General features: G+C 44.6%; 1 protein-coding gene across 1 annotated transcript in view; it reads right to left on the bottom strand.

Moving 5' to 3' along the window:
- The window catches only part of CHID1 (chitinase domain containing 1), a 780,048-nt gene that overhangs the window by 676,596 nt on the left and 76,728 nt on the right, over nucleotides 1-26,724 (bottom strand). The window contains exon 7 of the mRNA XM_029582484.1: nucleotides 21,594-21,655. Within this exon, the coding sequence (XP_029438344.1) occupies nucleotides 21,594-21,655 (62 nt within the window). The remainder of the gene's footprint in view (nucleotides 1-21,593; nucleotides 21,656-26,724) is intronic.

Below are 26,724 nucleotides of genomic sequence, written 5' to 3'. Positions count from 1 at the left end.
ACCTGAACTGTAAACTGCAAGAAGCCAGATTTTGTATGCACTGCAACAATGAAAAACAGAACCATTACATTCCTCAAATATCATTCAATAAAATCAGGAAATATAATAAATACATAATCAGAACAGTAAAAACATACTAATAACTTTTAAAAGACAGTTGAAAAATAAAAGATTGAATAATTAAAAACTACAATTTTTTTTAAAAAGCAAATGTTGCTTACCTGTAACAGGTGTTCTCACAGGACAGCAGGATGTTAGTCCTCACATATGGGTGACATCATCAGGATGGAGCCCAATCACGGAAATCTTCTGTCAAAGTTTCCAGAACTTTGACTGGCCCCTACTGGGCATGCCCAGCATGGCACCAACCCTGCAGCCAGCAGGGGTCCCCCCTCAGTCTTATTTTATAGCTACAGGCAGTGACGAAAAAATAAAACAACAAAGCGTTACGAACCCAACACCGCAGGGCGGCAGGCGGGTTTCGTGAGGACTAACATCCTGCTGTCCTGTGAGAACACCTGTTACAGGTAAGCAACATTTGCTTTCTCACAGGACAAGCAGGATGGTAGTCCTCACATATGGGTGAGTACCGAGCTGAGGATGTTCGAACATGCACCAAATGTACCCAACGGCGTGCAACAGGCACAACAACTGGGGTGGAATTTGGTAGAGGGCATCCGGAACCCCACCGGGCAGGCGGAAGGGTGTTGGTACGTCACATTGGAAACAGGTTACGCAGGACAGATTGGCCGACGATGGAATCCTGTCTTCTGGCTTTGTCCAAGCAATAGTGGGCTGCGAAAGTGTGGAGTGAGCTCCAGGTGGCAGCCCTGCAAATGACAGGAAGCGGCACCGATCGTAGGTGTGCTACTGAAGCCGCCATGGCCCTCACCGAGTGTGCTTTAACACGGTCGTGAAAAGGAATGCCTGCTTGCTGATAGCAAAAAGATATGCAGTCCGCCAACCAGGAGGAGAGAGTCTGCTTACCCACAGGTTGCCCTAATTTGTTGGAATGGAAGGAGACGAATAGCTGAGTGCTCTTCCTGTGGGCAACTGTACGGTCTAGGTAGAACGCTAGAGCCCGTTTACAGTCGAGGGTTTGCAGAGCCTGTTCTCCTGGATTGGAATGGGGCCTGGGAAAGAAGGTAGGTAGTATGATGGATTGATTAATGTGAAACTCCGAAACTACCTTAGGTAAGAATTTAGGGTGAGTGCGGAGTACCGCCCGGTCCTGCAGGAGTTTAGTGTAAGGCGGATAGGTAACTAGGGCCTGTAATTCACTAACCCTGCGAGCTGAAGTGATAGCTAAAAGGAAAATCACCTTCCATGTGAGATATTTTAGGTCACAGGAGTGAAGAGGCTCAAATGGAGGTTTCATGAGCCGACCAAGAACCAGATTAAGATCCCAAGAAGGGGCTGGAGACCGTAAGGGTGGCTTGATATGAAGCAAGCCTTTAAGAAAACGTGTTACGACTGCACTGACATGCATTCTGATTGAGGAAGTCTTTAGACCGGATTCCGATAAATGCCAGAGATAGTCCAAAAATCTCAGGATTGGACAGGAAAAGGGATCAAGGGACTGTGAAGAACACCATGATGTATAGCTTTTCCATTTATAGGAATAAGACTTTCTTGTGGAAGGCTTCCGTGAAGCAATGAGGACACAAGAAACTGAATCTGAAATGTTAAGTGGCTGAAGGATTAACCTTTCAACATCCATGCCGTCAGGGACAAGGCCTGAAGATTGGGATGGCGTAGACATCCGTCGTTCTGAGTGATCAGAAGCAGGTCCTTTCCCAAGGGAATGTGTCTGCGGATGGAGAGATCCTGGAGTATTGGAAACCACACTTGGCGTGGCCAGTGGGGTGCTATCAGGATCATGGTTCCCTTGTCCTGTCGGAGCTTCATGAGAGTCTTCGAGAGAAGAGGAAGTGGAGGGAATGCATAAAGCAGCCCGGCTGCCCACGAGAGGGAGAATGCATTTCTGGGCTGAGAGCGCTCGCTCCGAATGAGGGAGCAGTAATTGTCTACTTTGTGGTTCTGAGGGGACACAAAGAGGTCTATTTGGGGATATTCCCATTGCTGGAAGAAAGAGGTCGCTACCGAGGGATTGAGCGACCACTCGTGCGGTTGGAAGACACGACTCAGTTTGTCCGCCAAGACATTGTTCACTCCCAGCAAGTAGGTGGCCCTGAGGTACATCGAGTGGGAGAGCGCTTCCGCCCAAATCTGAGCGGCCTCCTGACACAGAAGGAAGGAGCCTGTGCCTCCCTGTTTGTTTATGTACCACATGGCCACCTGGTTGTCCGTCTGAATCAGGATGACGTGATTTGATAGGTAATCCTGAAAAGCTCTGAGAGCATATCGCATTGCTCAAAGCTCCAGGAAATTTATCTGGTGTTTGGATTCCTCTTGAGACCAAGATCCTTGTGTCTGTAGATCGTTTACATGAGCTCCCCAGCCGAGGTTGGAAGCATCGGTGGTGAGAATGAGTTGAGGATCTGGTAGATGAAAAGGCAGTCCCTGGAGGAGATTGTTCTGATCCTTCCACCAGGCGAGAGACAGACGGAGTGCGTCGGTGATGTGGACAATGGTTGAGAAAGGCTGAGTCACTTGAGTCCATTGTGACCGTAGAGTCCAATGCATGACTCTCATGGCCAGGCGGGCCATTGGAGTTAGATGGACTGAGGACGCCATGTGTCCGAGAAGGACAAGGAATTGCCAAGCAGTTGCTGTGTACTGAGACTGCAACTGATGAGTGAGAGACACGAGGGTTTGTACTCATTGTTGAGGTAGGAAGGCTTTTGCCTGTAAGGTGTCCAAGTCTGCCCCAATGAAAGACAAGGTTTGAGATGGGACTAAATAGGATTTCTTGTAATTGACGAGAAATCCTAGAGAGATTAGAGTGTGTAGGGTCAAATCCAGGGACGATCGAGCTGCTGGCTGGGTTGGGGCCCTGATTAACCAGTCGTCTAGATAGGGGTAGACATGAGCACCTTCTTTCCTGAGGAAGGCTGCGACAACTACGAGACATTTGGTAAAGACTCGTGGAGCCGATGCTAGGCCGAATGGAAGCACCCGGTATTGATAGTGCTTTGGGGCCTACTAAAAACCGGAGGTACTTGCGATGAGCTGGAGCTATCGCAATGTGGGTGTATGTGTCCTGGAGGTCTAGAGAGCAGAGCCAGTGTCTTCTTTGTAGAAGAGGTAGAAGTGAGCCCAAGGTTACCATTTAGAACTTTTCCCGCTTGAGGTACTTGTTGAGGGCATGTAGGTCCAGAATTGGACGAAGGCCCCCGGATTTTTTGGGAATCAAAAAGTACCGGGAATAGAACCCTAGGCCTTGCTGCAAAAGAGGAACGGGTTCTATTGCTCTTAACTGGAGAAGAAGGGAAACCTCCTGCTCCAGAAGGACAGAGTGGTCGGATACTCCCCACTCTTGTAGCGGTGGGGAGTCCGATAGGACAGCAAGAAAATTCAGATGGTAACCCTGAGCAATGATTGCCAGCACCCATTGGTCGGTTGTGATTGTTTGCCACATTCCATGAAAGTGGCATAGTCGACCTCCCACTGGTATGCTTGGCAAAGGAATTAGGCTGCTGCTCTCCAAGTGAAAGTCAAAAGCCTGAAGCAGGCCCTGGCTGGGGAGCTGCTTGTGACTTTTGCTTGCGAGGCTGGCAAGGCTGGGATTTATGATAAGTCCTCGTCACTCGGGTCCTTGTCGGTGGAGGATAGTACTTCCTTGGCCGGAAGAATGACTTCTTAGGGTCCTTCTTGGAGGGCTGTCTAGACAGGAAGTCAGAAGGTATCGATGAGAGCTGTTTGAGGGTCTCATGATGATCCTTTAACTCAGCCACTATTTGCTGAATCTGTTCACCAAATAGATTGTCACCAATACAGGGCAGGTCGGAGAGCCTGTCTTGTACTTCTGGGCAAAGGTCCGAAGACTTGAGCCAGGCCCAACGCCATGCCGAAATGGTAGTTGCAGACACTCTAGTGGAGGTGTCGAAGATATCGTAAGCTGTTCTTATTTCATGCTTTCCTGCTTCAAAGCCCTTATTGACAAGGGTTTGAAGATGTTCTTGGAATTTGTCAGGCAGGGTTTCAGAGAAGTATTGTATTTGCTTAAAGATGACCCTATTGTATTGGGTCATGTACAGCTGATAAGAAGCAATTCTAGAGATGAGCATGGCCCCTTGGAACACTCGTTGACCAATATTGTCTAGGAACTTGTGTTCCTTGACAGGAGGGGTAGAGGAGTGTGGCTTTGTTCTTTTTGCTTTCTTCTGAGCTGACTCTACCTCAACTGAGTGGTGGTCAAGCTGAGACTTTTGAAAGCCCGGGGCTGACTGTACTAGATAAGTAGTGTCAGCTTTCCTGTGTACTGGGGCTATGGATGCAGGATTTTCCCAGTTTTTTTGAGGAGGTCAAGAAGAACTTGATGAATGGGAATAGAGGTGATCACTTTGGGGGCATCCAGGAATTGGAGAAGCTCCATCATCTGGTGCCTATCATCTTGCTCCATCTGAAGCTGAAAAGGGACCATCTCAGACATTTCCTTCACAAAATTAATGAAAGAGAGGTCCTCTGGAGGAGAACGCTGTCTACTTTCAGTAGGAGAAGGAGGTGAAGGTAAATCATCGGTGTCTGTGGAGGTATCATCACCCCGTGTCATAACGATCAGAAGGCTGACCTGTAGGACGAGAGGGTGGTTGGATACCCAAAGGGCCCGGCTGAGGCTCTGAGAAAATCGAAGGAATCGCCGAGGGCACCGCGGACACCTTGGGTGGCATTGGTGCCACTGATGTGCGTATCGCCCCCGATGAGTGAATCGGTGGCGAGGGACGGCATGGCATCGATGGCTGAGGCACTACCTCCGAAGGAGGAATGCGGAACGGTGTTTCTCCTCCCGATGAAGCAGTCATCGGGGAGCGCACCGGAGCCATCGGAGACCCGGGAATCACCGGTGGAAGGGCAGTCATGAGCGCCTCCATCCGGGATAGCAGCGGTGCCAGCGCTGCTGGAATCGGGTCGGTGACCGGTTCCACTCTCGGTGCCGGTGTCGGTGCCAGAGGGACCTGGAGTCGTTGCATCGCTTTGTCGATGGCCTCCTGGACCAGCCGGTCCAGTTCTTCCTGGAGACCTGGGGCAATCAGCTCCGGCTCCGTGACGGAAGAGGGAGGCTGAGGCACAGTCGGAGGGACCACCTTTACAGGCGGAACCGTGACTCCCAAACCCCGATCAGGTGAGGGTGGCCTCGATGTCCCGGTCGCAGGAGTGGTCGGTGCCACTCCTGGATGGGGCTTCTTCAACCGTGGCTCGGACAGTGGCGAGGTCGATGATTTTGCTCCCTTGACGGTCCGAGACCTACAATGCCAATGGCGATGCTTCTCCCTATGATCCCATCGATCTTGAGGGGGAGATACGGGATTCGATGGCCGTGAAGACATTGATGGCGGGCGGTCACCGGACGGTTGTCGATGGTGCGACTTCGATGATGCTGGTTCCGAGGACGTCGATGCGATGGACGGCGTCAGGGTGTGAGCATGGAAAAGGAGTCCCATCTTCTCCATTCTGGCTTTGCGACCCTTAGGTGTCATGAGGGCACACTTGGTGCAAGTTAGGACATCATGCTCACGGCCTAAACACAAAACACAGACTCCATGAGGGTCTGTGATAGACATGGTGCGAGTAAAGTCCGGGCACTGACGAAACCCCAACGCCATGGCCATAGAAAATCGAGCCGCGGTACAGTCGACGACCAGTAGGCCGTGAGGGCCAAACTCGACGGTAACCGACGAAAAACGGTGAAAAAAACTTACCGGAGTATCGCGGTCGAGGAAAGTTAGAGGGGGGACCCCTGTGGGGGGAAGTATTTTTAATTAATTCCGTTAGGAAAATTCCTGTCAGGAATCAGTTCAGAGCTCCTAAACCACGAGGCTACTGCTGCGCGGAAAAAAGAAGACTGAGGGGGGACCCCTGCTGGCTGCAGGGTTGGTGCCATGCTGGGCATGCCCAGTAGGGGCCAGTCAAAGTTCTGAAACTTTGACAGAAGTTTTCCGTGATTGGGCTCCATCCTGATGATGTCACCCATATGTGAGGACTACCATCCTGCTTGTCCTGTGAGAATGTCCAAAACACCAATAAAATATTTGATGTGTTTACTGTTTCAAAATAACACCTGAAAATATAACTAAAAAGGATTTTAAAAATTCACGCTTTCCATTTCTGGGAACTTTTAATTTTCCAGTCACCCTGAGATTAGTGGGAATGGGAGTCTACCTGGGATTTGGGTGTGGGTGAATATGAGCCTGCCTGGGTGTGTGAGAATATATGTGAGAGAGAATGGGAGCCTGCCTGGTTATTGTGTGTGTGGCATGTGAGAGAGGCAGAACGGAAGCCTGCCTGGGTTTTTTTGGGTGTGAGTATGAAAGAATGGGGCTGAAGGTGGATCCCAACTTGCCAGCAGCTGAAATGAGTGTTACTCCTCCCTCCCTCAATGCCCTGTAGTTTGTTCCATGCCCAGTGCCCCCACCCTCAACACCCTTCACAGTTTTTCTCTGCCCTTCCCTCCACTCAATGCCCTGTGCAGTTTGCCCCCTGACCTCTCCCTTCCTTCAATGCCCTGTAATTTTCTCCCTGCCCCATGTCCCCTTCCTCCCTCTGCTCAATACCCTATCCAATTTGTTCCCTGCCCCATCCCTCCCCCTCTGCTCAATGCCCTGGTCCAGTTAGTTCCCTGCCCCATGCCCCTCCTTCTGCTTAATGCCCTGCGCAATTTGCTCCCTGCCCCTCCCTCCCTCCATGCCCTGGCCCAGTTAATTCCCTGCCCCGTGCCCCTCCCTCTGCTTAATGCCCTGCGCAATTTGCTCCCTGCCCTGCACAGTTTTTCCCTGCCCCATGCCCCTTCCTCCTCTCAATGCCCTGCACTGTTTGCTCCTTGCCCCCTCCTTCCTTCCCTCAATGCCCTACAATTTGCTCTCTGCCCCGTGCTCCTCCCTCTGTTCAATACCTTGTCCAGTTTGTTCCCTATCCTGTGCCCCTTCCCTCAGCTCAATGGCCTGCTCAGTTTTTTCCTTGCCCTCTTCACTCCCTCAGCTCAAAACCTTGTTTGCTTCAGGTTACCTCTTCCAGCTCCAATAAAGCTGACACTGTCCTCTGGCCCTCTCTACTGCCCAAAACCTCTTCTTCCTCTTTGCTGCTTGCCTCGTCCCCCAGCCCCAGGTAGACTGACACACAGGCCGATGCAATACAGTACGCTCAGCCGAGCGCACAGGTTAACCCGTGGTTGGAACGGCATCCACAACCCCTTATTCTGTAAGGGGATTAGCGCATCCAAAACACGCATCCAACACCCTGCGATGCAGAAAACACGCGTCCAATCCCCTCTGATGCAAAAAAAAAAAAAGTGCACCCAATGAGCACATTTTTACCCTCAGAAATTGTCTGCCCGGAACAGGGGTTCATTTTTGAACAACTCAAAAAGTGTTCAGAAAAGCAGAAAATACTGCTTTTCTGTATTTCCTCCGACTTAATATCGTAGTGATATTGTCGGAGGAACAAAAAGGAGGAGAACCTTTAAAAAAATTAATTTTAAAAAAAGTTGCCAGCGGTCAGATTAGGAAAAGGGACACTCAATTAACGAGCATCCATTTTCCTAACCTGTGGCAGTTTCCTTCCGCTTCTGACCAGCTCCTCCCCGCCTCAAAGCTTCTGCTGCTGGTCCTCCTGCTTGCTTCTGGCCTGCCTCTGCGTAGATTAGTTATGCCCCCCCCCCCCCTCTGCTGGTGCACTGCCATCCCAGCCATTAGCTACTGTGAGGTCACTGGGGTCAGGTGGGCTAGCCACAGCACAGAGCAAGATGGAGCTGTAATTAAAAAAAAAACAACAAAAAAAACCTGGCTATGGGGGCCCGTGTCTCCATTCTTCTCTGCCCCTACCAGTGCCTTCTAAGCCACAAATTCATCTGTCAGCTGCCAGTACTGCTCAGGTAAGCACATTTGTTTTTTTAAAATAATAGCTGTGCTGGTATGGCACAAATCCCCCTCCCCCCGAATCAATATTTTACTACCTACCACCGGCATGCAGCATTCACAACAGACTCCACTCCCGGCTGCTCGCAGCGCTCCAGCTGACCTGGTGTCTGCTAGGGGTGTGCATTTGTTTGCAACGTATTGGCAATCCGCAACGTATATGCCATATTCGTTGTATTCGTGGGGGTCGTGAAATGTATGGCGAACCCCCACGAATACAACATATCATTAACGAATAAACCCCCACCCTCCTGTCCTCCCCAAGACTTGCCTAAACTCCCTGGTGGTCCAGCTTGATAATGCTTATGCTTTATCCTATTTTCTTCAGATGGATTCTTCTTCCAATTTTTGAAGGATGTTTTTTTGGCTAAAATAGCCTCTTTCACCTCACCTTTTAACCATGACAGTAATCGTTTTTCCTTCCTTCCACCTTTCTTAATGCGCGGAATACATATGGACTGCGCCTCTAGGATTGTATTTTTAAACAATGTCCATGCCTGTTGAACACTTTTAACCTTTGCAGCTGCACCTTTCAGTTTTTTTCTAACTATTTTCCTCATTTTATCAAATTTTCCCTTTTGAAAGTTTAGTGTTAGAGCTGCAGATTTACTTTTTGTCCCCCTTCCAGTTATTAGTTTGAATTTGATCATGTTATGATCACTGTTGCCAAGTAGCTCCACCACCGTTACCTCTCTCACCAAATCCTGCGTTCCACTAAGAATTAAATCTAAAATAGCTCCCTCTCTTGTTGGTTCCTGAACCAATTGCTCCATGAAGCAGTCATTTATTACATCCAGGAACTTTATGTCTCTAGCAAGTCCTGATGTTACATGTACCCAGTCAATATTGGGGTAATTGAAATCTCCCATTATTATTGCACTGCCAAATCGGTTAGCTTCCCTGATTTCTCTTAGCATTTCATCATCTGTACGACCATTTTTTCCAGGTGGACGGTAGTATACTCCTATCACTATACTCTTACCCAACACACATGGGATTTGTAACCATATAGATTCTACTGAGCAATTAGTCTCTTGTATAATCTTTATCCTGTTGGACTCTATACCTTCTCGGACATAAAGTGCCATACCCCCACCAAGTTGATCCTCCCTATCATTGCAATATAATTTGTACCCTGATATAACACTGTCCCATTGGTTATCCTCCTTCCACCAAGTCTCTGTGATGCCAATTATGTCAATCTCATCATTTGCTGCTATACACTTTAACTCTCCCATCTTACTTCTTAGACTTCTGGCATTGACATATAGACATTTCAAAGTGAGTTTTTTGTTTGTATTAACAACCTGCTTTTCAGTTGTTAGGGATAATTTAGAAATCATTAGCTTCAGTGATTTTTTACATATAGGCACATGGACTATGTTTGCTTTTAATGGAACCTCAACCAACTTGTCATGGACATCGTCACATATTGAACTGGCTCTCAACCATACCACGCACCGTGCTGTTATTGCCGTAGCTGAGGATCTAGCAGAAGATTCAAATGATTCATAAACAGATTGAAGTAAATGTCGAAGACCTTCCTCCATGTCTGTAAATGGCTGTGGTAAGGAGTTATCTGAAGTTAGACATATGGGACGTAATCTCTGGAGACATTCAAATAGATATCGGATTACGTAAAACTGATGGTGCTGGATTTTTGTGGCTAGCATGGATGAGTGGTACACCTTACGGCCATAGTCATCCATTGATTTATGGTCCTTGCCCGGTGGTGAATTTGCATGAAGTTTTGATCTTTTGGCTCACAGTAATGCAGATTCCACTGCTATGGAGTTGTGGGGTAATTGTGTGGACTCATAGATCGTGGAGTTTCGCATACAGTATTTTAAGTCTGTTTTCCTTGATGCAGCTGTGGTAGTAAAGGGTTTCTCCCACATCTTATGCAGAACAGCATCTAGTACCATATGTGGTGGCAGAGCTGTGGGTTCTGGTGGCATTTCAAAAATTTTAAGAATCCCTAGAACCTCTGCACAAGGGTCGGGAACCTTTCCCGTTTCAATATTTAATAGAGATCCTATTTTCTCGATGAACTTTGCGTAGGATAAATCTTCGGGAAGGGAATAAGGTTCCAGAAGCTCCTCAGGAGGATCTGACAGGAATCCAGTAGATGAGGACGGTGATGGCGTAGACCATTGTGAATGCGGAGAATCTGGTCGATCTGGGATTGGAATCTGTTCTTCCTGCTGAGTTGGACATAGAGGAATTGGTATCACTGGAGGAGAAAGTGGTGAAGATGGAATTGGAAGCTGAGGATGCGCGGCCTCCAGATCCTGGAACACAGTATTTAACGCCAATGAAATTTGTGACATCACTTTTGATGCAAGGCTATGCTGTGAAGGTGCTGGAAATGGGGTTGGAGATGGAGGCAGTGCTCCTAGAAGCAAGTCCTCAGAAGGTCGGCACGGTTCTGGGAGATGGAGTGAATGAGGTCGACTAAGAGAAGACCAATCAGAATGAGAACCTTCTGCACTTGAAGAGTCGTGGTTAGAATCTGTTCGTGGAGAATCAGATGGCTGGAGATGTTTTGTTTTTGATGTCTTTTTGGCATGATATTGGCCTTGAATTGAAGATTATGCAGAGGCAGGTGTTGGAACTTTAGGTTGAGCGTAATATTTCGCATGTTTTGCATCACCATGTTTGGAGCTGGGAGGTTTGGAACGCTTTCTTTTTAAAACGTCAAGATGTGATGCCCCATCTGGTGATACAGCTCTTCTTGATGCACTGTCTGATGCAACCTGCGCCGATACGTCTTGCTCCAATGCGCCGTGCTTCGATGCGCTATGCGTTGATGCGTTGTGCGATCTCTGCACAGATGCGTCTTGCGTCGAATGCCTCGGACGCTTTGACTTCCCATGCTCCGAATGCTGCGGTGTCGAGGAGTGGGAACGAGTGGGTACAGAGCCCTGTGACCCAAATGGCGCATGAAGGGACTTCTTTTTTAGAGGAGTCGAGGCCTCGACATCCTTCAGCGGCCCTAGTGGTGGTACTGACCTAGCCAAAGCACCTTCCAGCGATGCCGATCTTCTGGCTTAAGTTTTCTTCACTTTCTTTGCCGGGCCTGGTGAACAGTGAGGAGATTAAGTGCGCGAGTTTTTCAGCACGTTGTCTTCGGGCTCGGGGCGACATTCAACCAGTCTCGACATGAGGCTGGGTTGTGCTCTGGGCCCAAACAGATATAACAATAATTATGTCCATCTGTTATGGACATAATTTTTTCATGTTGGCAATATTTGAAGCCTGATGGCTTAGGAGCCATTACTGCCAAAAAACGGGAAAAAAACTGAAAATTTGAGAAAAAATCTTCAGAGACGAGGAGAGAGAAAAAACCCCGCTTGCAGTCCTGCTCGTGGAAAAAAAGAGACTGAGATAAAACGGCAATTGCGCGGGAACCTCACCGCGCAGCCGTACAAACTCTGTATATGAGAAAACTCCGCCTACTGACCCGGTAGCGACGCTCCCAGACAGCATGGCTAATTCAGCCTGCTATCGCTGGGAAATCCCTAGACCCTTGCACCTAGCTATGAAAAGTCAGGGATGTATCACAGCCAAGAGTGATCATCCACTGAAACCCTCTCTCCTTTTAGTCCATCCTAACCATCTCTCTTCAGGGAGCTATTACTCACCATCTTCAATCTCCCTGAAGATCATATTCAAAAGCCACTTAGAAGGATAACTCAAAAGTTATTTGTCTAAATTGCAAATCTAGCATATTAAGTCAGTTATCTAGCTAAATTCTAGTTGGATAAGTAGTTATCCAGCTAAATTTAGACAGATATGTGAGGGGTATTCTGGGGGCATAAATGAGAGGAGTCTAGTTAGCTGGATAAGTTATCCGGTTAACTCTGGTCAGCCCATAGGGTTGCCCTAAATTTAGCCAGATAAACTTATCTGGCTAACTTTAAAGATAGCTGGATAAATTTAGCTGCTTGGCTACACCACTGAATATACAAACTAACAAAGTCTATCAAGCTATGTTGAGAAAACATTGTACAAATCTCATCGTTGTGTGAGTTTCCTCACTCCGAAGGACATCAAATCTTCACAAGTGTACTGTTGTGATCATATGTCTCACACTCCATGTAAAAGTGGCCCCTAACCCCTACACTCTCTCTCTCCTCTTCCCCCGCCAGTGGTGAAATGAGCACTTTGCAGGTAGGAAAATGCAATTATGTAGGTATTACCGCAAAGTGCGAAAAGTTAACACAATTTGTGGTAATACCTATGCAAAGAGCTAACATTGCCTAATTAGCGCAATATGCGCTATTACCATAAAACATGCTTCTTTTCCTATTGCATGTGATATTTATAGCAGATTGATAAATCTAGGCCTAAGTTAGCCAGATAAGTTCATCCGGCTAACTAGCTAAGCCATACAGTGGCTGTTTCACTGTAATTCCTCCCATTTTCAGACCGAATACTGCAGCTACTGCTTGCCAGTGTCACTCTTTCAATAGTTGTCAAAATCCAGCATCATATTGCACTTGCCAAGCAAGACTATTATATCCATTTTTGGAATTTTAAGATTTTTGTCTGGTCTTACAAACAGTTATCTTCTTCAGTTTAGACTGTGGTAATTCTCTCCTTTTAGGGGCATCCATAGTACTATCAGGCCCCTAAAATTTTTACAAACTCAGCAATTAGAATTCTAACTGGTTTTCACAAATATGATCATATTGCATCTGTTATTTAAATTACATTGTTTATCAGACCAATTTAGAATCAAAGATAAGGTCCTTATGTTAATTCAAAAAAAAATTCATAATACTGATACTTCTTGATTAGGTACAAGTCTTCATTTATACACACCTCAAGGCTGTTTACATTCGGCTAATTGAGGCTCGTTAGCTGTTCCTACAATTCAAATAGCACATTTGGGAAAGGTACAGGATATGGACTTATCCTATGGAACTCTATACCAGAATAACTGCATACTCTAGCAGATGGAAAAGCTTGCAAGAAAGAACGAAAATATGGCTTTTTAAATTGGCCTCTGGAGAATCTGACCTTGGGAATTAGACATGATTAATACATGATTTGGCAACTGACTAATACTAAGTTAGATGTGGTACAATGCAGGTAATGTTATAATGTGTCTATATTTTTATCCTATGTTATTAAATTATGTATATTTTATTGTAAACTACCATGATCTGTGGATTAAACATTAAGAAATGATTTTAAAATAAAATAAGTCCATCTGACAAACTCTCTTGCTTCCAATCCTCACCATCTCTTTCCACACTTAATTCCCTCAAACTTCCTTTGTCTCCCACTCTCCATCACCTCTTCACTCTCTGCCCAAATGGCTGATTACTTCCATAAGAAGGTTTTCAAAATTAGTTTCAAGTTCTCAACCAGGTCACATCTTTCTTCCCATTTTCTTTACTCTAACCTTCCCCTAGCTCCTGTCACTCTCTCCTTTTTTGAAATCACAGTGGGAAAAAACTATCCATCTTCTCTAGTCCTTCAAACTCACTGTTTGTTCCTCTGACCCAACTCCCACCCAATTTCTCAGCTCTATTTCCCCTGCAGTCATCCTTTCCATCTGTCACATCCTCAATCTTTCACTTCCCACTGCTTTCACAGAGGGGATTGAGAATAGCTTGAGATAAAGTCAAGAAAGCCGCAGTGAGGAACACATTGAAGTAGTTTGGAAGCAAAATGAAGGAGGATGATGGAACGATAATTAGAATGGCAGGTAGGGTCTAGTGAGTACCCTAATTGCCATGAAAGTCCCTCACTGGACTCTTCCTGGATCCTACCACCCTCCTCCATTTTGCTACCAAACTACTTCAATGTATTGCTCACTGCCGCTTTGTTGACCTTCTTTCATCTCAAGCCACTCTCAATCCACCCCAGTCTGGTTTTTGCCCTCTATATACCACAGGAACAGCCCTTGCCAAAGTCTCCAATGAACTGTTTATGGCTAAAACAAAAAACCTTTATTCAATCCTTATCCTTCTTGAGCTATTTTTGACATAGTTAATTACCATCTACTCCTTGATACTCTATCCTCACTGGATTTTGGGACTCTCTCATGTCTTGGTTCTTTTCTTACCTCTCCTATTGCACTTTTAGTATTTTCTCCTCTACTGCCATCTCACTTTCAATTGGTGTGCCTCAGGGTTCTATCCCAGGCCCTCTTCTCTTCCCTCTGTATATTGATTCCCTTGGTGCTCTGATTTCCTCTCATGGCTTTCAATGCCATCTTTATGCTGATGATTCCCAGATTTACCTCTCTACCCAAGAGATTTAAACAGGAATTCAGTCCCAATTCTCAGCTGGGTTATCTAACATTGCTGCCTGGATGTCCCATTGCTACCTTAAGCTCAACATGGCCAAGACAGAGCTCCTTATCTTTTCCCCAAGCCACTTCCCCTCTTCCTTCTTTCTTTAATTCTGTGGACAACACTGTAATCCTCCCCCAGCCCTGAGCCTGTAACCTTGGGGTCCATCTTCCTCTCTCTTCTTCTCTATATATAACCAAATCACTGCTAAAATGTACAGTTTCTTTCTCAGTAATATCACAAAAATCCATTCCTTCCTTTCTGAACACACTCCCAGAGCCCTTACCCGTTGTCTCATCACCTCCCACTTACACTACTGCATATTGTTCCTCACAGGTCTCCCTGTGAATCATCTTTCTCCACTACAATCCATATATAATTCAGCTATGCAACTTATCTCTCCATAAGAACATAAGGCCCATCAAGCCCAGTATCAGTGTTTCCAACAGTCGCCAGGCCAGGACACAAGTACCTGGCAGGATTCCAAGGGGTAGACAGATTCCCAGCTTCTTATCCCAAGAATAAGCAGTGGATTTCTGCAACTCTACCTTAATAATGGTTAATGGATTTTTCCTGCAGGAACTTGTCCAATCCTTTTTTTAAACACAGCTACATAATAGCTTTCACCAAATCATCTGAAAACAAATTCCAGAGCTTAACTATGTATTGAGTAAAAAAATATATTTTGCTTATTTGTTTTAAATGTATTACCTAGTAACTTTATTGTGTGTCCCCATTCCACTCATTATTTCATACACCTCTACCATATCTCCCCTCAGCCATTTCTTCTCCAGGCTGAAGAGTTCTAACTTCTTTAGCCTTTCTTCATAGAGGAATTGTTCCATCCCCTTTATCATTTTTGGTCACCCTTCTCTGTAACTTTTCTAATTCTGCTATATCTTTTTTTGAGATGTGGTGATTAGAACTGCACACAATTCTCAAGATGAAGATGCACCATGGAGCTCTGTTTTATTTTCCATTCCTTTCCTAATAATACCTAGCATTCTATTTGCTTTCTTGGCAGCTGCTGCACACTAAGCAGAATATTTCAACATATTTTCAAAGATGACACCTAGATCCTTTTCCTGAGTGGTGACTCCTAATATGGAATCTTGCATTAGGTAGCTATAATTTGGGTAACTCTTCCCTAAGAGCATCACTTTGTGCTTGTCCACATTAAATTTCATTTGCATGCCCAGTCTCCCAGTTTTTCAATATCCTCTTGTGATTTAACAACTTTGAATAATTTTGGATTATTGGCAAATTTGATCACCTCACTCATTGTTCCCATTTCCAGGTCATTTATAAATATATTAAAAGGCAGTGGCCCCAGAACAGACTCCTGGAGCACTCCACTATTCACCTTATTCCATTGGGAAAAATTACCATTTAGCCCTACTCTATGTTTTCTATCTTTCAACAAGTTGGAAATCCACAACAGGACGCTGTCCTCTATCCCATGACGTTGTAATATCCTAAGAAGTCTCTGATAAGGAACTTTATCAAATGCTTTCTGGAAATCCAGATACACCATATCAACTGGCTCACCATTATACACGTTTATTTTCACCCTCAAAAAAATGTAGCAGTACTCCCGAAGTGATGATCGCTGAGGCCAGAGACCTAGAGCGAGGTCTTGACCTCCAGGGCAAAGAGATCTTGTTAAGCCCAGGAGCGCCGGCTACACCGTTTCCCCCCGGAACTGGCGGATTGAGTCCAGCACAGGAACTGGGGGTTGCCCGAAAACCTGCCTTGGAATTGGTGAGCCTTCGGGAAGCAAAGGGAGAGGATGCCTGGAGTGTGGAGAGGGAACCCGGTAGACAGGCAATTGAGGAGATGTCTGCCTCTGGGGCCTTCGAATCTCCTCCCTCAACATCAATGGCGGCTAGTACGCCGATCTCGAAGGACACTGACCGGGAAAATCTGCAGGAATTGGGGCTAAGCCCAAGAGCACAGGTCAGTGAAAAAATAATCATAAAACCTCCATAAAACCCCTAGAAACGTTATGGAATTTAATTGTAAGAATGGATTCTTCTATATCAACTTAGACTCAAGCAGTTGCAGAAATAAATAACACCTTGAAACTAAATTCCCAAACATTAAAGAACCAAGAAAAGTTAACTGAGAGCCTGGATAGTCAGTTAAGTAAAGTGTAAAAAATACAATTCCAACAAATTAAAGCAGAGAATGATACTTCAAAGAAAATAGAATATATGGAAAATAATATAGGGGCATTAAATTTGAGGGTATTAAATTTCCCCATTATAAAGCAGATGAACTCTGTGGAACTGTTTAAAAATTACATATTACAAGTTTTAAAAATGCCTTCAGAGTGTATGACTGTTGAAATAAGGCTTATTACATTTCTCAGAAGAAAGAACAAACATATATTAAAAGAGAAGAAAAGCTATTACCACTAGATGAGTCACTGAATTTATCGGAATTTCTCCAAAGTTCTCAAGATTATGAGATTAAACAAAGAGGAACTTTCAATGTGAACTTTGCCTTTCTGGCGGATAAAGAGAATGTTTTAAGGTTCTTCTTTAAGTTCAGATCTGTGCTTTTTATGGCCAGAAAGTCTGGATTTATCCAGATCTGGCCAGGAACACTCAGCAGCGAAGAAAACAATTTCTAGCATATAGACAAGTTGTACTTGATAAAGGGGGGCACTTTCTGCTTAAATTTCCTTGCAAATGTATTGTCAGTCATAATAATGAAAGGTATATTTTCACTGACCCGGAGCAACTTAAACTGCTCTTGCAGGCCGATACAGTACAGTGCGCTCCGACGGAGCACACTGTTAACCTGCCCTTGGACGTGCGTTTTCCCTTACCCCTTATTCAGTAAGGGGCGGAAAACGTGCGTCCAACCCGCAGCACCTAATAGCGCCCTCAACATGCATGTTGATGGCCCTATTAGGTATGCGCGCGGGATACAGAAAGTAAAATGTGCAGCCAAGCCGCACATTTTACTTTCAGAAATTAGCGCCTACCCAAAGGTAGGAGCTAGTTTCTGCCGGCACTGGGAAAGTGCACAGAAAAGCAGTAAAAACTGCTTTTCTGTGCACCCTCTGACTTAATATCATGGCGATATTAAGTCGGAGGTCCCGAAAAGAAAAAAAAGTTAAAAAAAAATTTTTTAAATGGGCCGGCGGCTGTCGGGCTGAAAACCGGACGCTCAATTTTGCCGGCGTCTGGTTTCCGAGCCCGTTGCTGTCAGCGGGCTCAAGAACCAACGCCGGCAAAATTGAGCGCCGGCTGTCAAACCCGCTGACAGCCGCCGCTCCGGGCTAAAAGGAGGCGCTATGGACGCGCTAGTGTCCCTAGCGCCTCCTTTTTCCTGTTTCTACCGCACCACCTAATTTAAATACTGAATTGCCGGTGCACGCGCCAGGAGAGCGGGCGTTCGTCTGCTCTCCCGCGGACTTTACTGAATCGGCCTGTTGGGCTTGCAAGTAGAGCCACTGACATAAGTATTAAAATCGGAGTAGTTCAAGAGTTATTTTCTTGAAATGTATCTTTTTCTTTTGGTAATATCTCATTCTTTCTTTGTCTCTCTCCCAATTTCTTTTTTTAAATTTGGTGGTTTGTATAAATTTGCTTTTGTTTTGGATATATGTTAAATGATTTGGTAGATAATTGCTGTATCCACCAAAATTGCTGGATCAGTTTAGTTCTTATTGATAAATGTTAAAATTCAATAAAAAGAAATTTAAAAAGAATAAAAAAGTAGCAGATTTGTGAGGCAAGACTTCCCCTGGCTAAATCCATGTTGGCTCTGTCCCATTGAACTATGCTAATCTATATGTTCAGCAATTTTTTATTTTTATACCATCGTTCTATTAGATAATCACAATGATTCACAGAAATCACATTCATAGATTAAAATAAAATAAAACCAAATACATACATAAAATAGAATAGAAACATAGAATTGATGGCAGAAAAGGACCAAATGGTCCACCCAGTCTGCCCAACAAGTTTATGCCAGTATCTGCTGCACTGTGCAGGTTACCCCCATGTTTATTTGTTCCCCAAACTGCAAAAGTCAGGGCCCTCGGTTGCTGTCTGCATCCAATTCCCCTTTTCCCACTGCCGTTGAAGCAGAGAGCAATGATGGAGTTACACTATCAAGGCAGGCGTAACTTCTTCAACAAAGGTATGGGGGGGTTTAGATAGGGCTGGGGGGCAGGTTAGGTAGGGGAAGGGAGGGGAAGGTGCGAGGGGGCGCGGAGGGAACAGAGGCAGGCTGCGCGGCTCGGCATGTGCAAGTTGCACAATTGTGCACCCCCTTGCGCACGCCAACCCTGGATTTTATAAAATGCGCGCGGCTGCATGCGCATTTTATAAAATCGGGTGTAGATTTGTTCGCGACGGGTTGTGCGAACAAATCTGCGCTTGTGTGCAGGTTTTAAAATCTGCCCCAAAGTGTGTACATTCATCCATTTGTTATATATATATGCTTATATGCGAAACAAATGAAACGAATGGACATCCAAAAACTAACAAATGCAAATCCCTACATAGAAACCAGAATCTATTATGTGCTTAACATTTATGAATTCTGTTTTTTACTTTTATTTTATTTCTCTTAGAAACATTAATTAAATTTAACAGCTTATTAGTACTATTTATATTTTTATGCAATTTAATATTTTGTTTTAGATTTAACCTTTTTATTTTATTTTTTATCTTTTACTTTAACAGCTAATTTATTTAATTTCCTCTTTTATGTAGTTTTTAGCCATTACTATTTTAACAAAACAATGTATTTTCTTGTGTGTTTTAATTTGTAAACCGTTGTGAAGGCATGTCTGATGTGATGGTATAGAAATGCTAATAAACTAAACTAAACTAATTGACAAAGCTCAGACAAATCATCTTCACCAGTAAATTTTCTGAGTTGCCTAAAAAAAACAGAGGAACAAATTAAAAAATTCTATAATTTAAGCACTTCTGGGATTAGGAGTAATGAGGAACAGTCAGCATTTGGCCCAAATGCCTGTAGAAATGTGCTATTTAAACAGCAGAATAGAAGGCAGATTCATTTTTACCCTGCCTCATTCCAAAGAGGAAAACTTTGCAGATTAACTTATTCTTAACTAATAATAATTCAGGGAAATATATCAGAAAACCTTTATGAGCCCCAGCATTTCTGCTTAGTAGAATTAACGATGCTTAGCCTGCTACCATTGAAACTTGGTTCTGTAGTTTTTCTTTTTGTAATGATCCTGGGGTTTTGTTTTGGTTTTTTTCGGAGTCTGAGTATTAGTTTTACACTATTTAAAATAATACCAACTAAATGTACTTAAAATAAACATTTTTGAAGCAAGAAGCTCTAATTACACATGTATTCATCAGCTCAAGGCCGTCTTTGTACTCGGTAGTTATAATCCCTTCCCATGTCCTGCTACAAAGTATTGCTGGCCCAGAGAGCTCGGCACCACTGTCAGACTGCTGTAATAAGGTGCACTACGCTGTGTTCACATGTTAGCAAGTGGTTGGGTTAACATTTTTTGTGCACAAATTTTACTCCCATTATAACAAGGAGTTTTGTTCATAAAAATGTGCATGTAACAATGTGCATAAAGGTTAGCATCCTTGCATGCTAATCCGATGCTAATGAAGGCATTCGCTATTACTCCCCAATGCAGAGAGGAGTGTAAAGCCCTGACAACTTAACACAATTTTTTTATGCTAGGAATTTAACTTCTGGTGAATTATAATTTGGAAATTAGGTTGTGAGCACATAAAACAATTATTTATGCACACAAAACATGATTTTTGTACCTAAAACCAGAACCTGCTCAGCGAGACCTGCTGATGTCAGGGTTCTCTCCAGCCTCACAAAGGCTTCATCTTACCACCATGCCAATTTGTGAAACTGGGGAAATTAAGCCCAAGGGATAGAAACTCAGCAAGAAGTGGAGTGAAGCTCTCTGTGACGCAAGGCCAGCTTTCCCTTCCAGGTGAACACAGGAGAGAGGGACACACTGTGAAGGGAAAGCAAGTTTGGGGGGCTGGAAGTGCCCGCTCTGTCACACCAGAGCAGGTGCTGCTGGGGAAGTTTCTTTCTGTGGCTTCCAGGCAGGGAAAGTTTCAAACATTATGCTTATTTCTACAACTATGGGACGGATTTTCAGAGCCCTGCGCGCCGGTGAGCCTATTTTACATAGGCCTACCGGCGCGCGCAGAGCCCCGGGACTCGCGTAAGTCTCGGGGTTCTCCGAGGGGGGCGTGTCAGGGGCGTGTCAGGGGGCGGGCCCGGCCGTCGCGGCGTTTAGGGGGCGTGTCGGCAGCGTTTTGGGGTGGGTACGGGGCGTGGCTACGGCATGGGGCGGTCCGGGGGCGTGGCCGCGCCCTCCGTACCCGCCCCCAGGTCGCGTGCCGGCACGCAGGAGGCCCGCTGGCGCGCGGGGATTTACTTCTCCCTCCGGGAGGCGTAAATCCCCCGACAACGGTAAGGATGGGGTTTAGACAGGGCCGGGCGGGTGAGTTAGGTAGAGGAAGGGAGGGGAAGGTGAGGGGAGGGCGTTAGAGGATTCCCTCCGAGGCCACTCCGATTTCGGAGCGGCCTTGGAGGGAACGGGGGTAGGCTGCGCGGCTCGGCGCGCGCCGGTTATACAAAATCGATAGCCTTGCGCGCGCCGATCCCGGTTTTTAGCGGATACGCGCGGCTCCGCGCGTATCTACTAAAATCCAGCTTACTTTTGTTGGCGCCTGGAGCACCAACAAAAGTACGCCTATGCGCGCTATTTGAAAATCTACCCCTATGTGTCTTCTATTTTGCTTACTGTGCGGCTTGGAAGGAGTTCAAAGCACACTGATCTTTTCTGTATCGAGAAGAAGGCTAACTTGGCTAGATGAGGACTGTATGTTGCCACTTGCAGTACAGTCTGAAGAGCTCATCCCTTCACACCCTGCTCTGCCCAGCCCTGCAAGAGACTCTTCTTTCCCCATTAAAATGTGCACTCATCTTGTGCAAAAAGCTGAGTGCACATTTTAGCTCAGGTCTGTATGCACATATTCATGTCAACGCACTTTTTTTTTTAGCTCCTGATACAGTAGCCTAACTTAGCCTACTGCATCAGGAGGTAAACAATTATTTTTTAAAGTGTGCATTAAGAAACTGTGTGCTGAATTTCAGCGCGGTTTTATTGCACAGCGTATTACATCAGCCTCTAAAAACAGTGTAAAGAAAGCAGCTTCTTCAGGAATAAACCTGCATTTGCATCTCAAGACAGAATACTCACTGTCGTTTCTTCCCCCCCAGCTGGCTCCAGACTTCAACCACAAAGCCATCAAACTTCTCATTCTAGAAAAGGAATGAAGAGTAAATTTAGGTATGGGAAATCTGCCTCTTGTTCAGATATCCTAGCTCTCTTGAGGAGCATTAGAGAATTTGGCAATTAGCTGAAAGTCACAGTGTCTGAATTTTATGTCCTTGAAGATGCATACTGGGTGTACATCTGCTGCTGTCTATGCTCACACACAGGGTGTGCAATGATGCTATTCTACGTCTGCGGCGGTCTGTATGCATATCCATTCATTGTCCATGGACATTTGCACTTGCTTTTTCATGGAAAAGAATGCACAGAGATTTGAAATGCAATCTATGCACATCATCATCATTTATCTATGGCATGCTTTTCTAGCCAGGGAAATCAAAGTGTGATACAACCAGAGTTCATTTAGAGTGTGGCACATTACAAAATAAATAAAGAGTCACAGACTCCTGGGCCAGCATATTCAAAGTGCGTTTAGCACTAGCTAGCCAGATACGTCCTACTTAGGTCTTATCCGGCTATCTAGCAGCCACTGAGTATTCGATTAAGTTCAGTGACTGCTAGATAGCTGGATAAGTAGGACTTATCTAGCTATCTGACTAACCAAATAGTCAGTGGAAGGGCAGTGGGCAGTACTACTTATCCGATTAATAACCAGATAAGTAGTTATATTTGCTCTTATCAGGTTAAGTTAACCGGATAAGTTAGACCTGCCATTGCCAGATATAATTTATCTAGATAAGTAGCGACTTCTACGCCACTATTCATTGGCATAGCTGTTATATTCGGCTAAGTTACATACCCAGTTAGCTTTCAATATTGACCTCCAAGAGTTGTGAGCAATAAAGGGAGCATTGCACAAGGTAGCTTGTATATACAGAATTAGCATTTGTACAGGGTACGATAAAGAATAAAAGAAACTGTTGTACAGAGTACAACAAAACAGGAGCTAGACTAAATCATGAGTAATTATAGGGGAAACAGGAATAAGAGGTACAGTTCAAAGGGAAGAGGGGGTTTGAGTTAATGGTTTGCTCCTAAAGCTACTTCAAATAATCAGATCTTCACTGATTTTCTGAAAGAAAGGAGATCCTGGTCCAGTTGGATGCGAGGTAGTAAGGAGTTCCAGAAGATAGTCACTGATCCTGCAAAAGTTCTCTTTCTGGTATTGGTGAGGCACATTTCTCTGGGAGAAGGCATTGTTGAATGAAAGGTATGGGTAGGCACATATGGGGTCAGATTTAGGTAGGTGGGTGCCAAGCTTGAAGAGTTTTATAGGCTAGAGGCAGGAGTATAATGGATTGCAAACTGGCTAAAAGACAGGAAACAGAGAGTAGGATTAAATGGACAATTTTCTCAGTGGAAGGGAGTGGACAATGGAGTGCCCCAGGGATCTGTATTGGGACCCTTACTTTTCAATATATTTATAAATGATCTGAAAAGAAATATGACGAGTGAGACAATCAAATTTGCAGATGACACAACATTGTTCGGAGTAGTTAAATCACAAGCAGATTGTGATAAACTGCAGGAAGACCTTGTGAGACTGAAAAATTGGGCATCCAAGTGGCAGATGAAATTTAATGTGGATAAGTGCAAGGTGATGCATATAGGGAATAATAACCCATGCTATAATTACACAATGTTGGGTTCCATATTAGGTGCTACAACCCAAGAAAGAGATCTAGACGTCATAGTGGATAACATATTGAAATCGTCGGTTCAGTGTGCTGCGGCAGTCAAAAAAGGAAACAGAATGTTGGGAATTATTAGAAAGGGAATGGTGAATAAAACGGAAAATGTCATAATGCCTCTGTATCGCTCCATGGTGAGACCACACCTTGAATACTGTGTACAATTCTGGTCGCCGCATCTCAAAAAAGATATAATTGCAATGGAGAAGGTACAGAGAAGGGCTACCAAAATGATAAGGGGAATGGAACAGCTCCCCTATGAGGAAAGACTAAAGAGGTTAGGACTTTTCAGCTTGGAGAAGAGACAGCTGAGGGGGGATATGATAGAGATGTTTAAAATTATGAGAGGTCTAGAACGGGTAGATGTGAATCAGTTATTTACTCTTTCGGATAGTAGAAAGACTAGGGGGCACTCCATGAAGTTAGCATGGGGCACATTTAAAACTAATCGGAGAAAGTTCTTTTTTACTCAACGCACAATTAAACTCTGGAATTTGTTGCCAGAGGATGTGGTTAGTGCAGTTAGTATAGCGGTGTTTAAAAAAGGATTGGATAAGTTCTTGGAGGAGAAGTCCATTACCTGCTATTAAGTTCACTTAGAGAATAGCTACTGCCATTAGCAATGGTAACAGGGAATAGACTTAGTTTTTGGGTACTTGCCAGGTTCTTATGGCCTGGATTGGCCACTGTTGGAAACAGGATGCTGGGCTTGATGGACCCTTGGTCTGACCCAGTATGGCATTTTCTTATGTTCTGAATATGCTGTGTTATTTTTTTTACTTGACCTAAATAGCCCCCCCAAGAACGCCTCCTCAGAGTGCAACTAAAAGTATGTGTACTGTGAAACAATGGGTGCAGTTTAGCCACATTGAGGAAGGCAGTTTTCAGATAACAATTTAGGCATGTAAATGGCTTTGAAAATTGCCCTTCCCATGACAAGAAAGAACCTACTTCAAGAGAGGACCTCTCATCATCAACCCAAGAGAGAGAGACACCTGCCAACCAACTCAACTTTTCATTCAGAAAGGCTAAGGTGCTTCTTCAAGAAAGTGATGAAATGAACTTGACCTACCTCCCTCATGCACTAAGAAAAGATATTTTGTTTTCTCAAGTTTTCCTTCAGGGCTCTCTATTAGCTTAAGTTCTACACAATCTATGAAAATAGAGACCCGTGGGTCAAATCTTAAAAATCTAAAAGTTATTTTAGGCTATCTGATCTTTAGTGGCTTTCTATCAATAATCGAAACAATGAAACTAAGTAACACACAAATCTTTAAAAAGATGTTCATAGTCAGCAGTGCGGGAAGTTACCTGGGTAACATTAGCCAAGAACGTCAGCAGGAAGTTACCTAGGAAAGTCTGTCGCTGAATATAATCGCCTGCCATGTAAGACAGTATTTTTCTGACCAGACTTCCCCAAGTGAGTATAGCCAGTTGGCACTTAATATCAGTGCTACCCAGCTAAACTGGAACATTCATCTTTTATGTGGGGAACAAAACTACAAGGTCGATATTCAGCACCACTTACGTCTGGATTTCCTATCTTCGCAAAGTTTTCTGAATCGCGCGGTAACGGGGGGCGAGGGGGCTTTCGCACCCAATAGCGCCACCATGAAAGGTGATGCTATTTGGCGCGCTACTGGCGGTGATAACGGGTCTTACCTTATCGCCGCCAGTGAAGTTTCCATGGCGTCTGCCCCGACGTCGCCCCGACTCCTCTTCTTCCGGTCCCAACGCCGCCCCGACTACGCCCCTATCTAGCTATCACATGTGAAAAGTTCCTTTTCGCGTGTGATATCGATAGAAAATGACCCCCTTAGTTAGATACATATGAGCTTATCCAGCTAAGTGGTGCTGTTTCAATATGTGGCTGCATTTAGCAGCCGCTTCTTAGCCAGCTATTTATCCTGCTAAATGGGGAGTGGCACAGGGGTATTCCAAGTTGGAGCTACTTATTCGCCTAACTTAGACAGATAGTTAGATCTGCTATTGAGTGGGTCTAAAGTTAGCCAAATAAAAACTTATCTGGTTGACCATTAGATAGCCAAGTATATTCAGTGATACGGATGCACCACTGAATATCCTGGCCAAGTTACCCGGACAGGTTTATCCTACTAATTTATTTAGTCAGATGGCAGCTGAATATGGACCTTTACACGCAGACATGTAATTAAAAAACATTTTAAATTAATTTTACAGAAAAATATATGATAAACTAGACAATCAACTTTCGGTTTTCATCTCTGGTGAAATATCTTCCTGCAATATCCCAGACTCATCCTCTCTAGTTGAAGCGCCATGCTATGAAATAGGCAGATAAAACAGCTTAGCCATAAAGGAAAGAGACATCTCAGGCACCTTCAACGAATCCAAGAGATATCATCAAAACATATCACAGGAAAAGAAGAGAGTCAAGTCTTAGACAGTTTATCAGTCTTAGATTTTTACTCCTTGCTTTCCAAATTTTCTACCTTTTGAAGAAGAAAAAGATTATTCTGTATTGAAAAAATCCACTCTGAACATTTTCAACAATCTTCTTTATGTTCAAATGGGAGTTCAAAGATTGACCTTCCACACCTGTAACCTTTAGCCCCTCCACCAACAAGCCCTCAAGTCAAGATAGAACCAACCATACAGCCTCCATGGTTATTTTTCCAGGGGCAAGTGTCCCCCTGCTGGCTCTAAAATCTATTCATAGGAATAGATGAGATGCCACAATAAATTTAGTCAAAACATGAGAAATACTTGCATTTGGTGAATCAGGGACCACTGACTCCTCAATGACCTAAATAATGACTCCAGTCTTTCCTGTTCCTTCCAGCTCCCTCACAGAAGGCGCCATCTTCCATAGTACTCTCTCTGTCATCTCTGAGTCAGGAACAGAATTCAAGGCTTCACGCCCAATTTCAGTTCAGCTAGACTTCAGGGCTCACAATGTTCCCCCCACAGATCACTTGTCACAGGGATCGCAGGTGGGATTTTCCCCCAAGCTTGGTGGCATTCCAATGGACTCTGTGTCCGATTCAGAAGCCAGTGCAGGAGTAGGCACCAACGTTCCCAAAGCATGCAGGACAGAGCTTTGCTTTGCGAGTCCCCGTAGATTAAGACAGCAAGTATCTAAAGATTTCAGGGCCCAGAAAACAAAAAATGTCAATGTGTGCTATGCCATTGCCATCTTGGATTAGCCCCCACCTCTTTCATCCTATTGTTCCATCATATATGTACTTTTTATGCATGTAATAACCTGATCTTCACACACAAACTGTGAAGTACGTGTGTAACTTATTGAAAATGTACCCTAATTTGTAAAAGGGAATTTTCAAGGCCTCATATCTGATCTGAAGTCATACAAGTAAAGTCCACAAAGTCCATTAGTTATCAACAACTTGGAAAGAAACCCAAAC

This window comes from Rhinatrema bivittatum, chromosome 17 (genome assembly GCF_901001135.1).
Source record: "Rhinatrema bivittatum chromosome 17, aRhiBiv1.1, whole genome shotgun sequence".
NCBI lineage: Eukaryota > Metazoa > Chordata > Amphibia > Gymnophiona > Rhinatrematidae > Rhinatrema > Rhinatrema bivittatum.
This window is presented reverse-complemented; position numbering and strand designations above follow the sequence as displayed.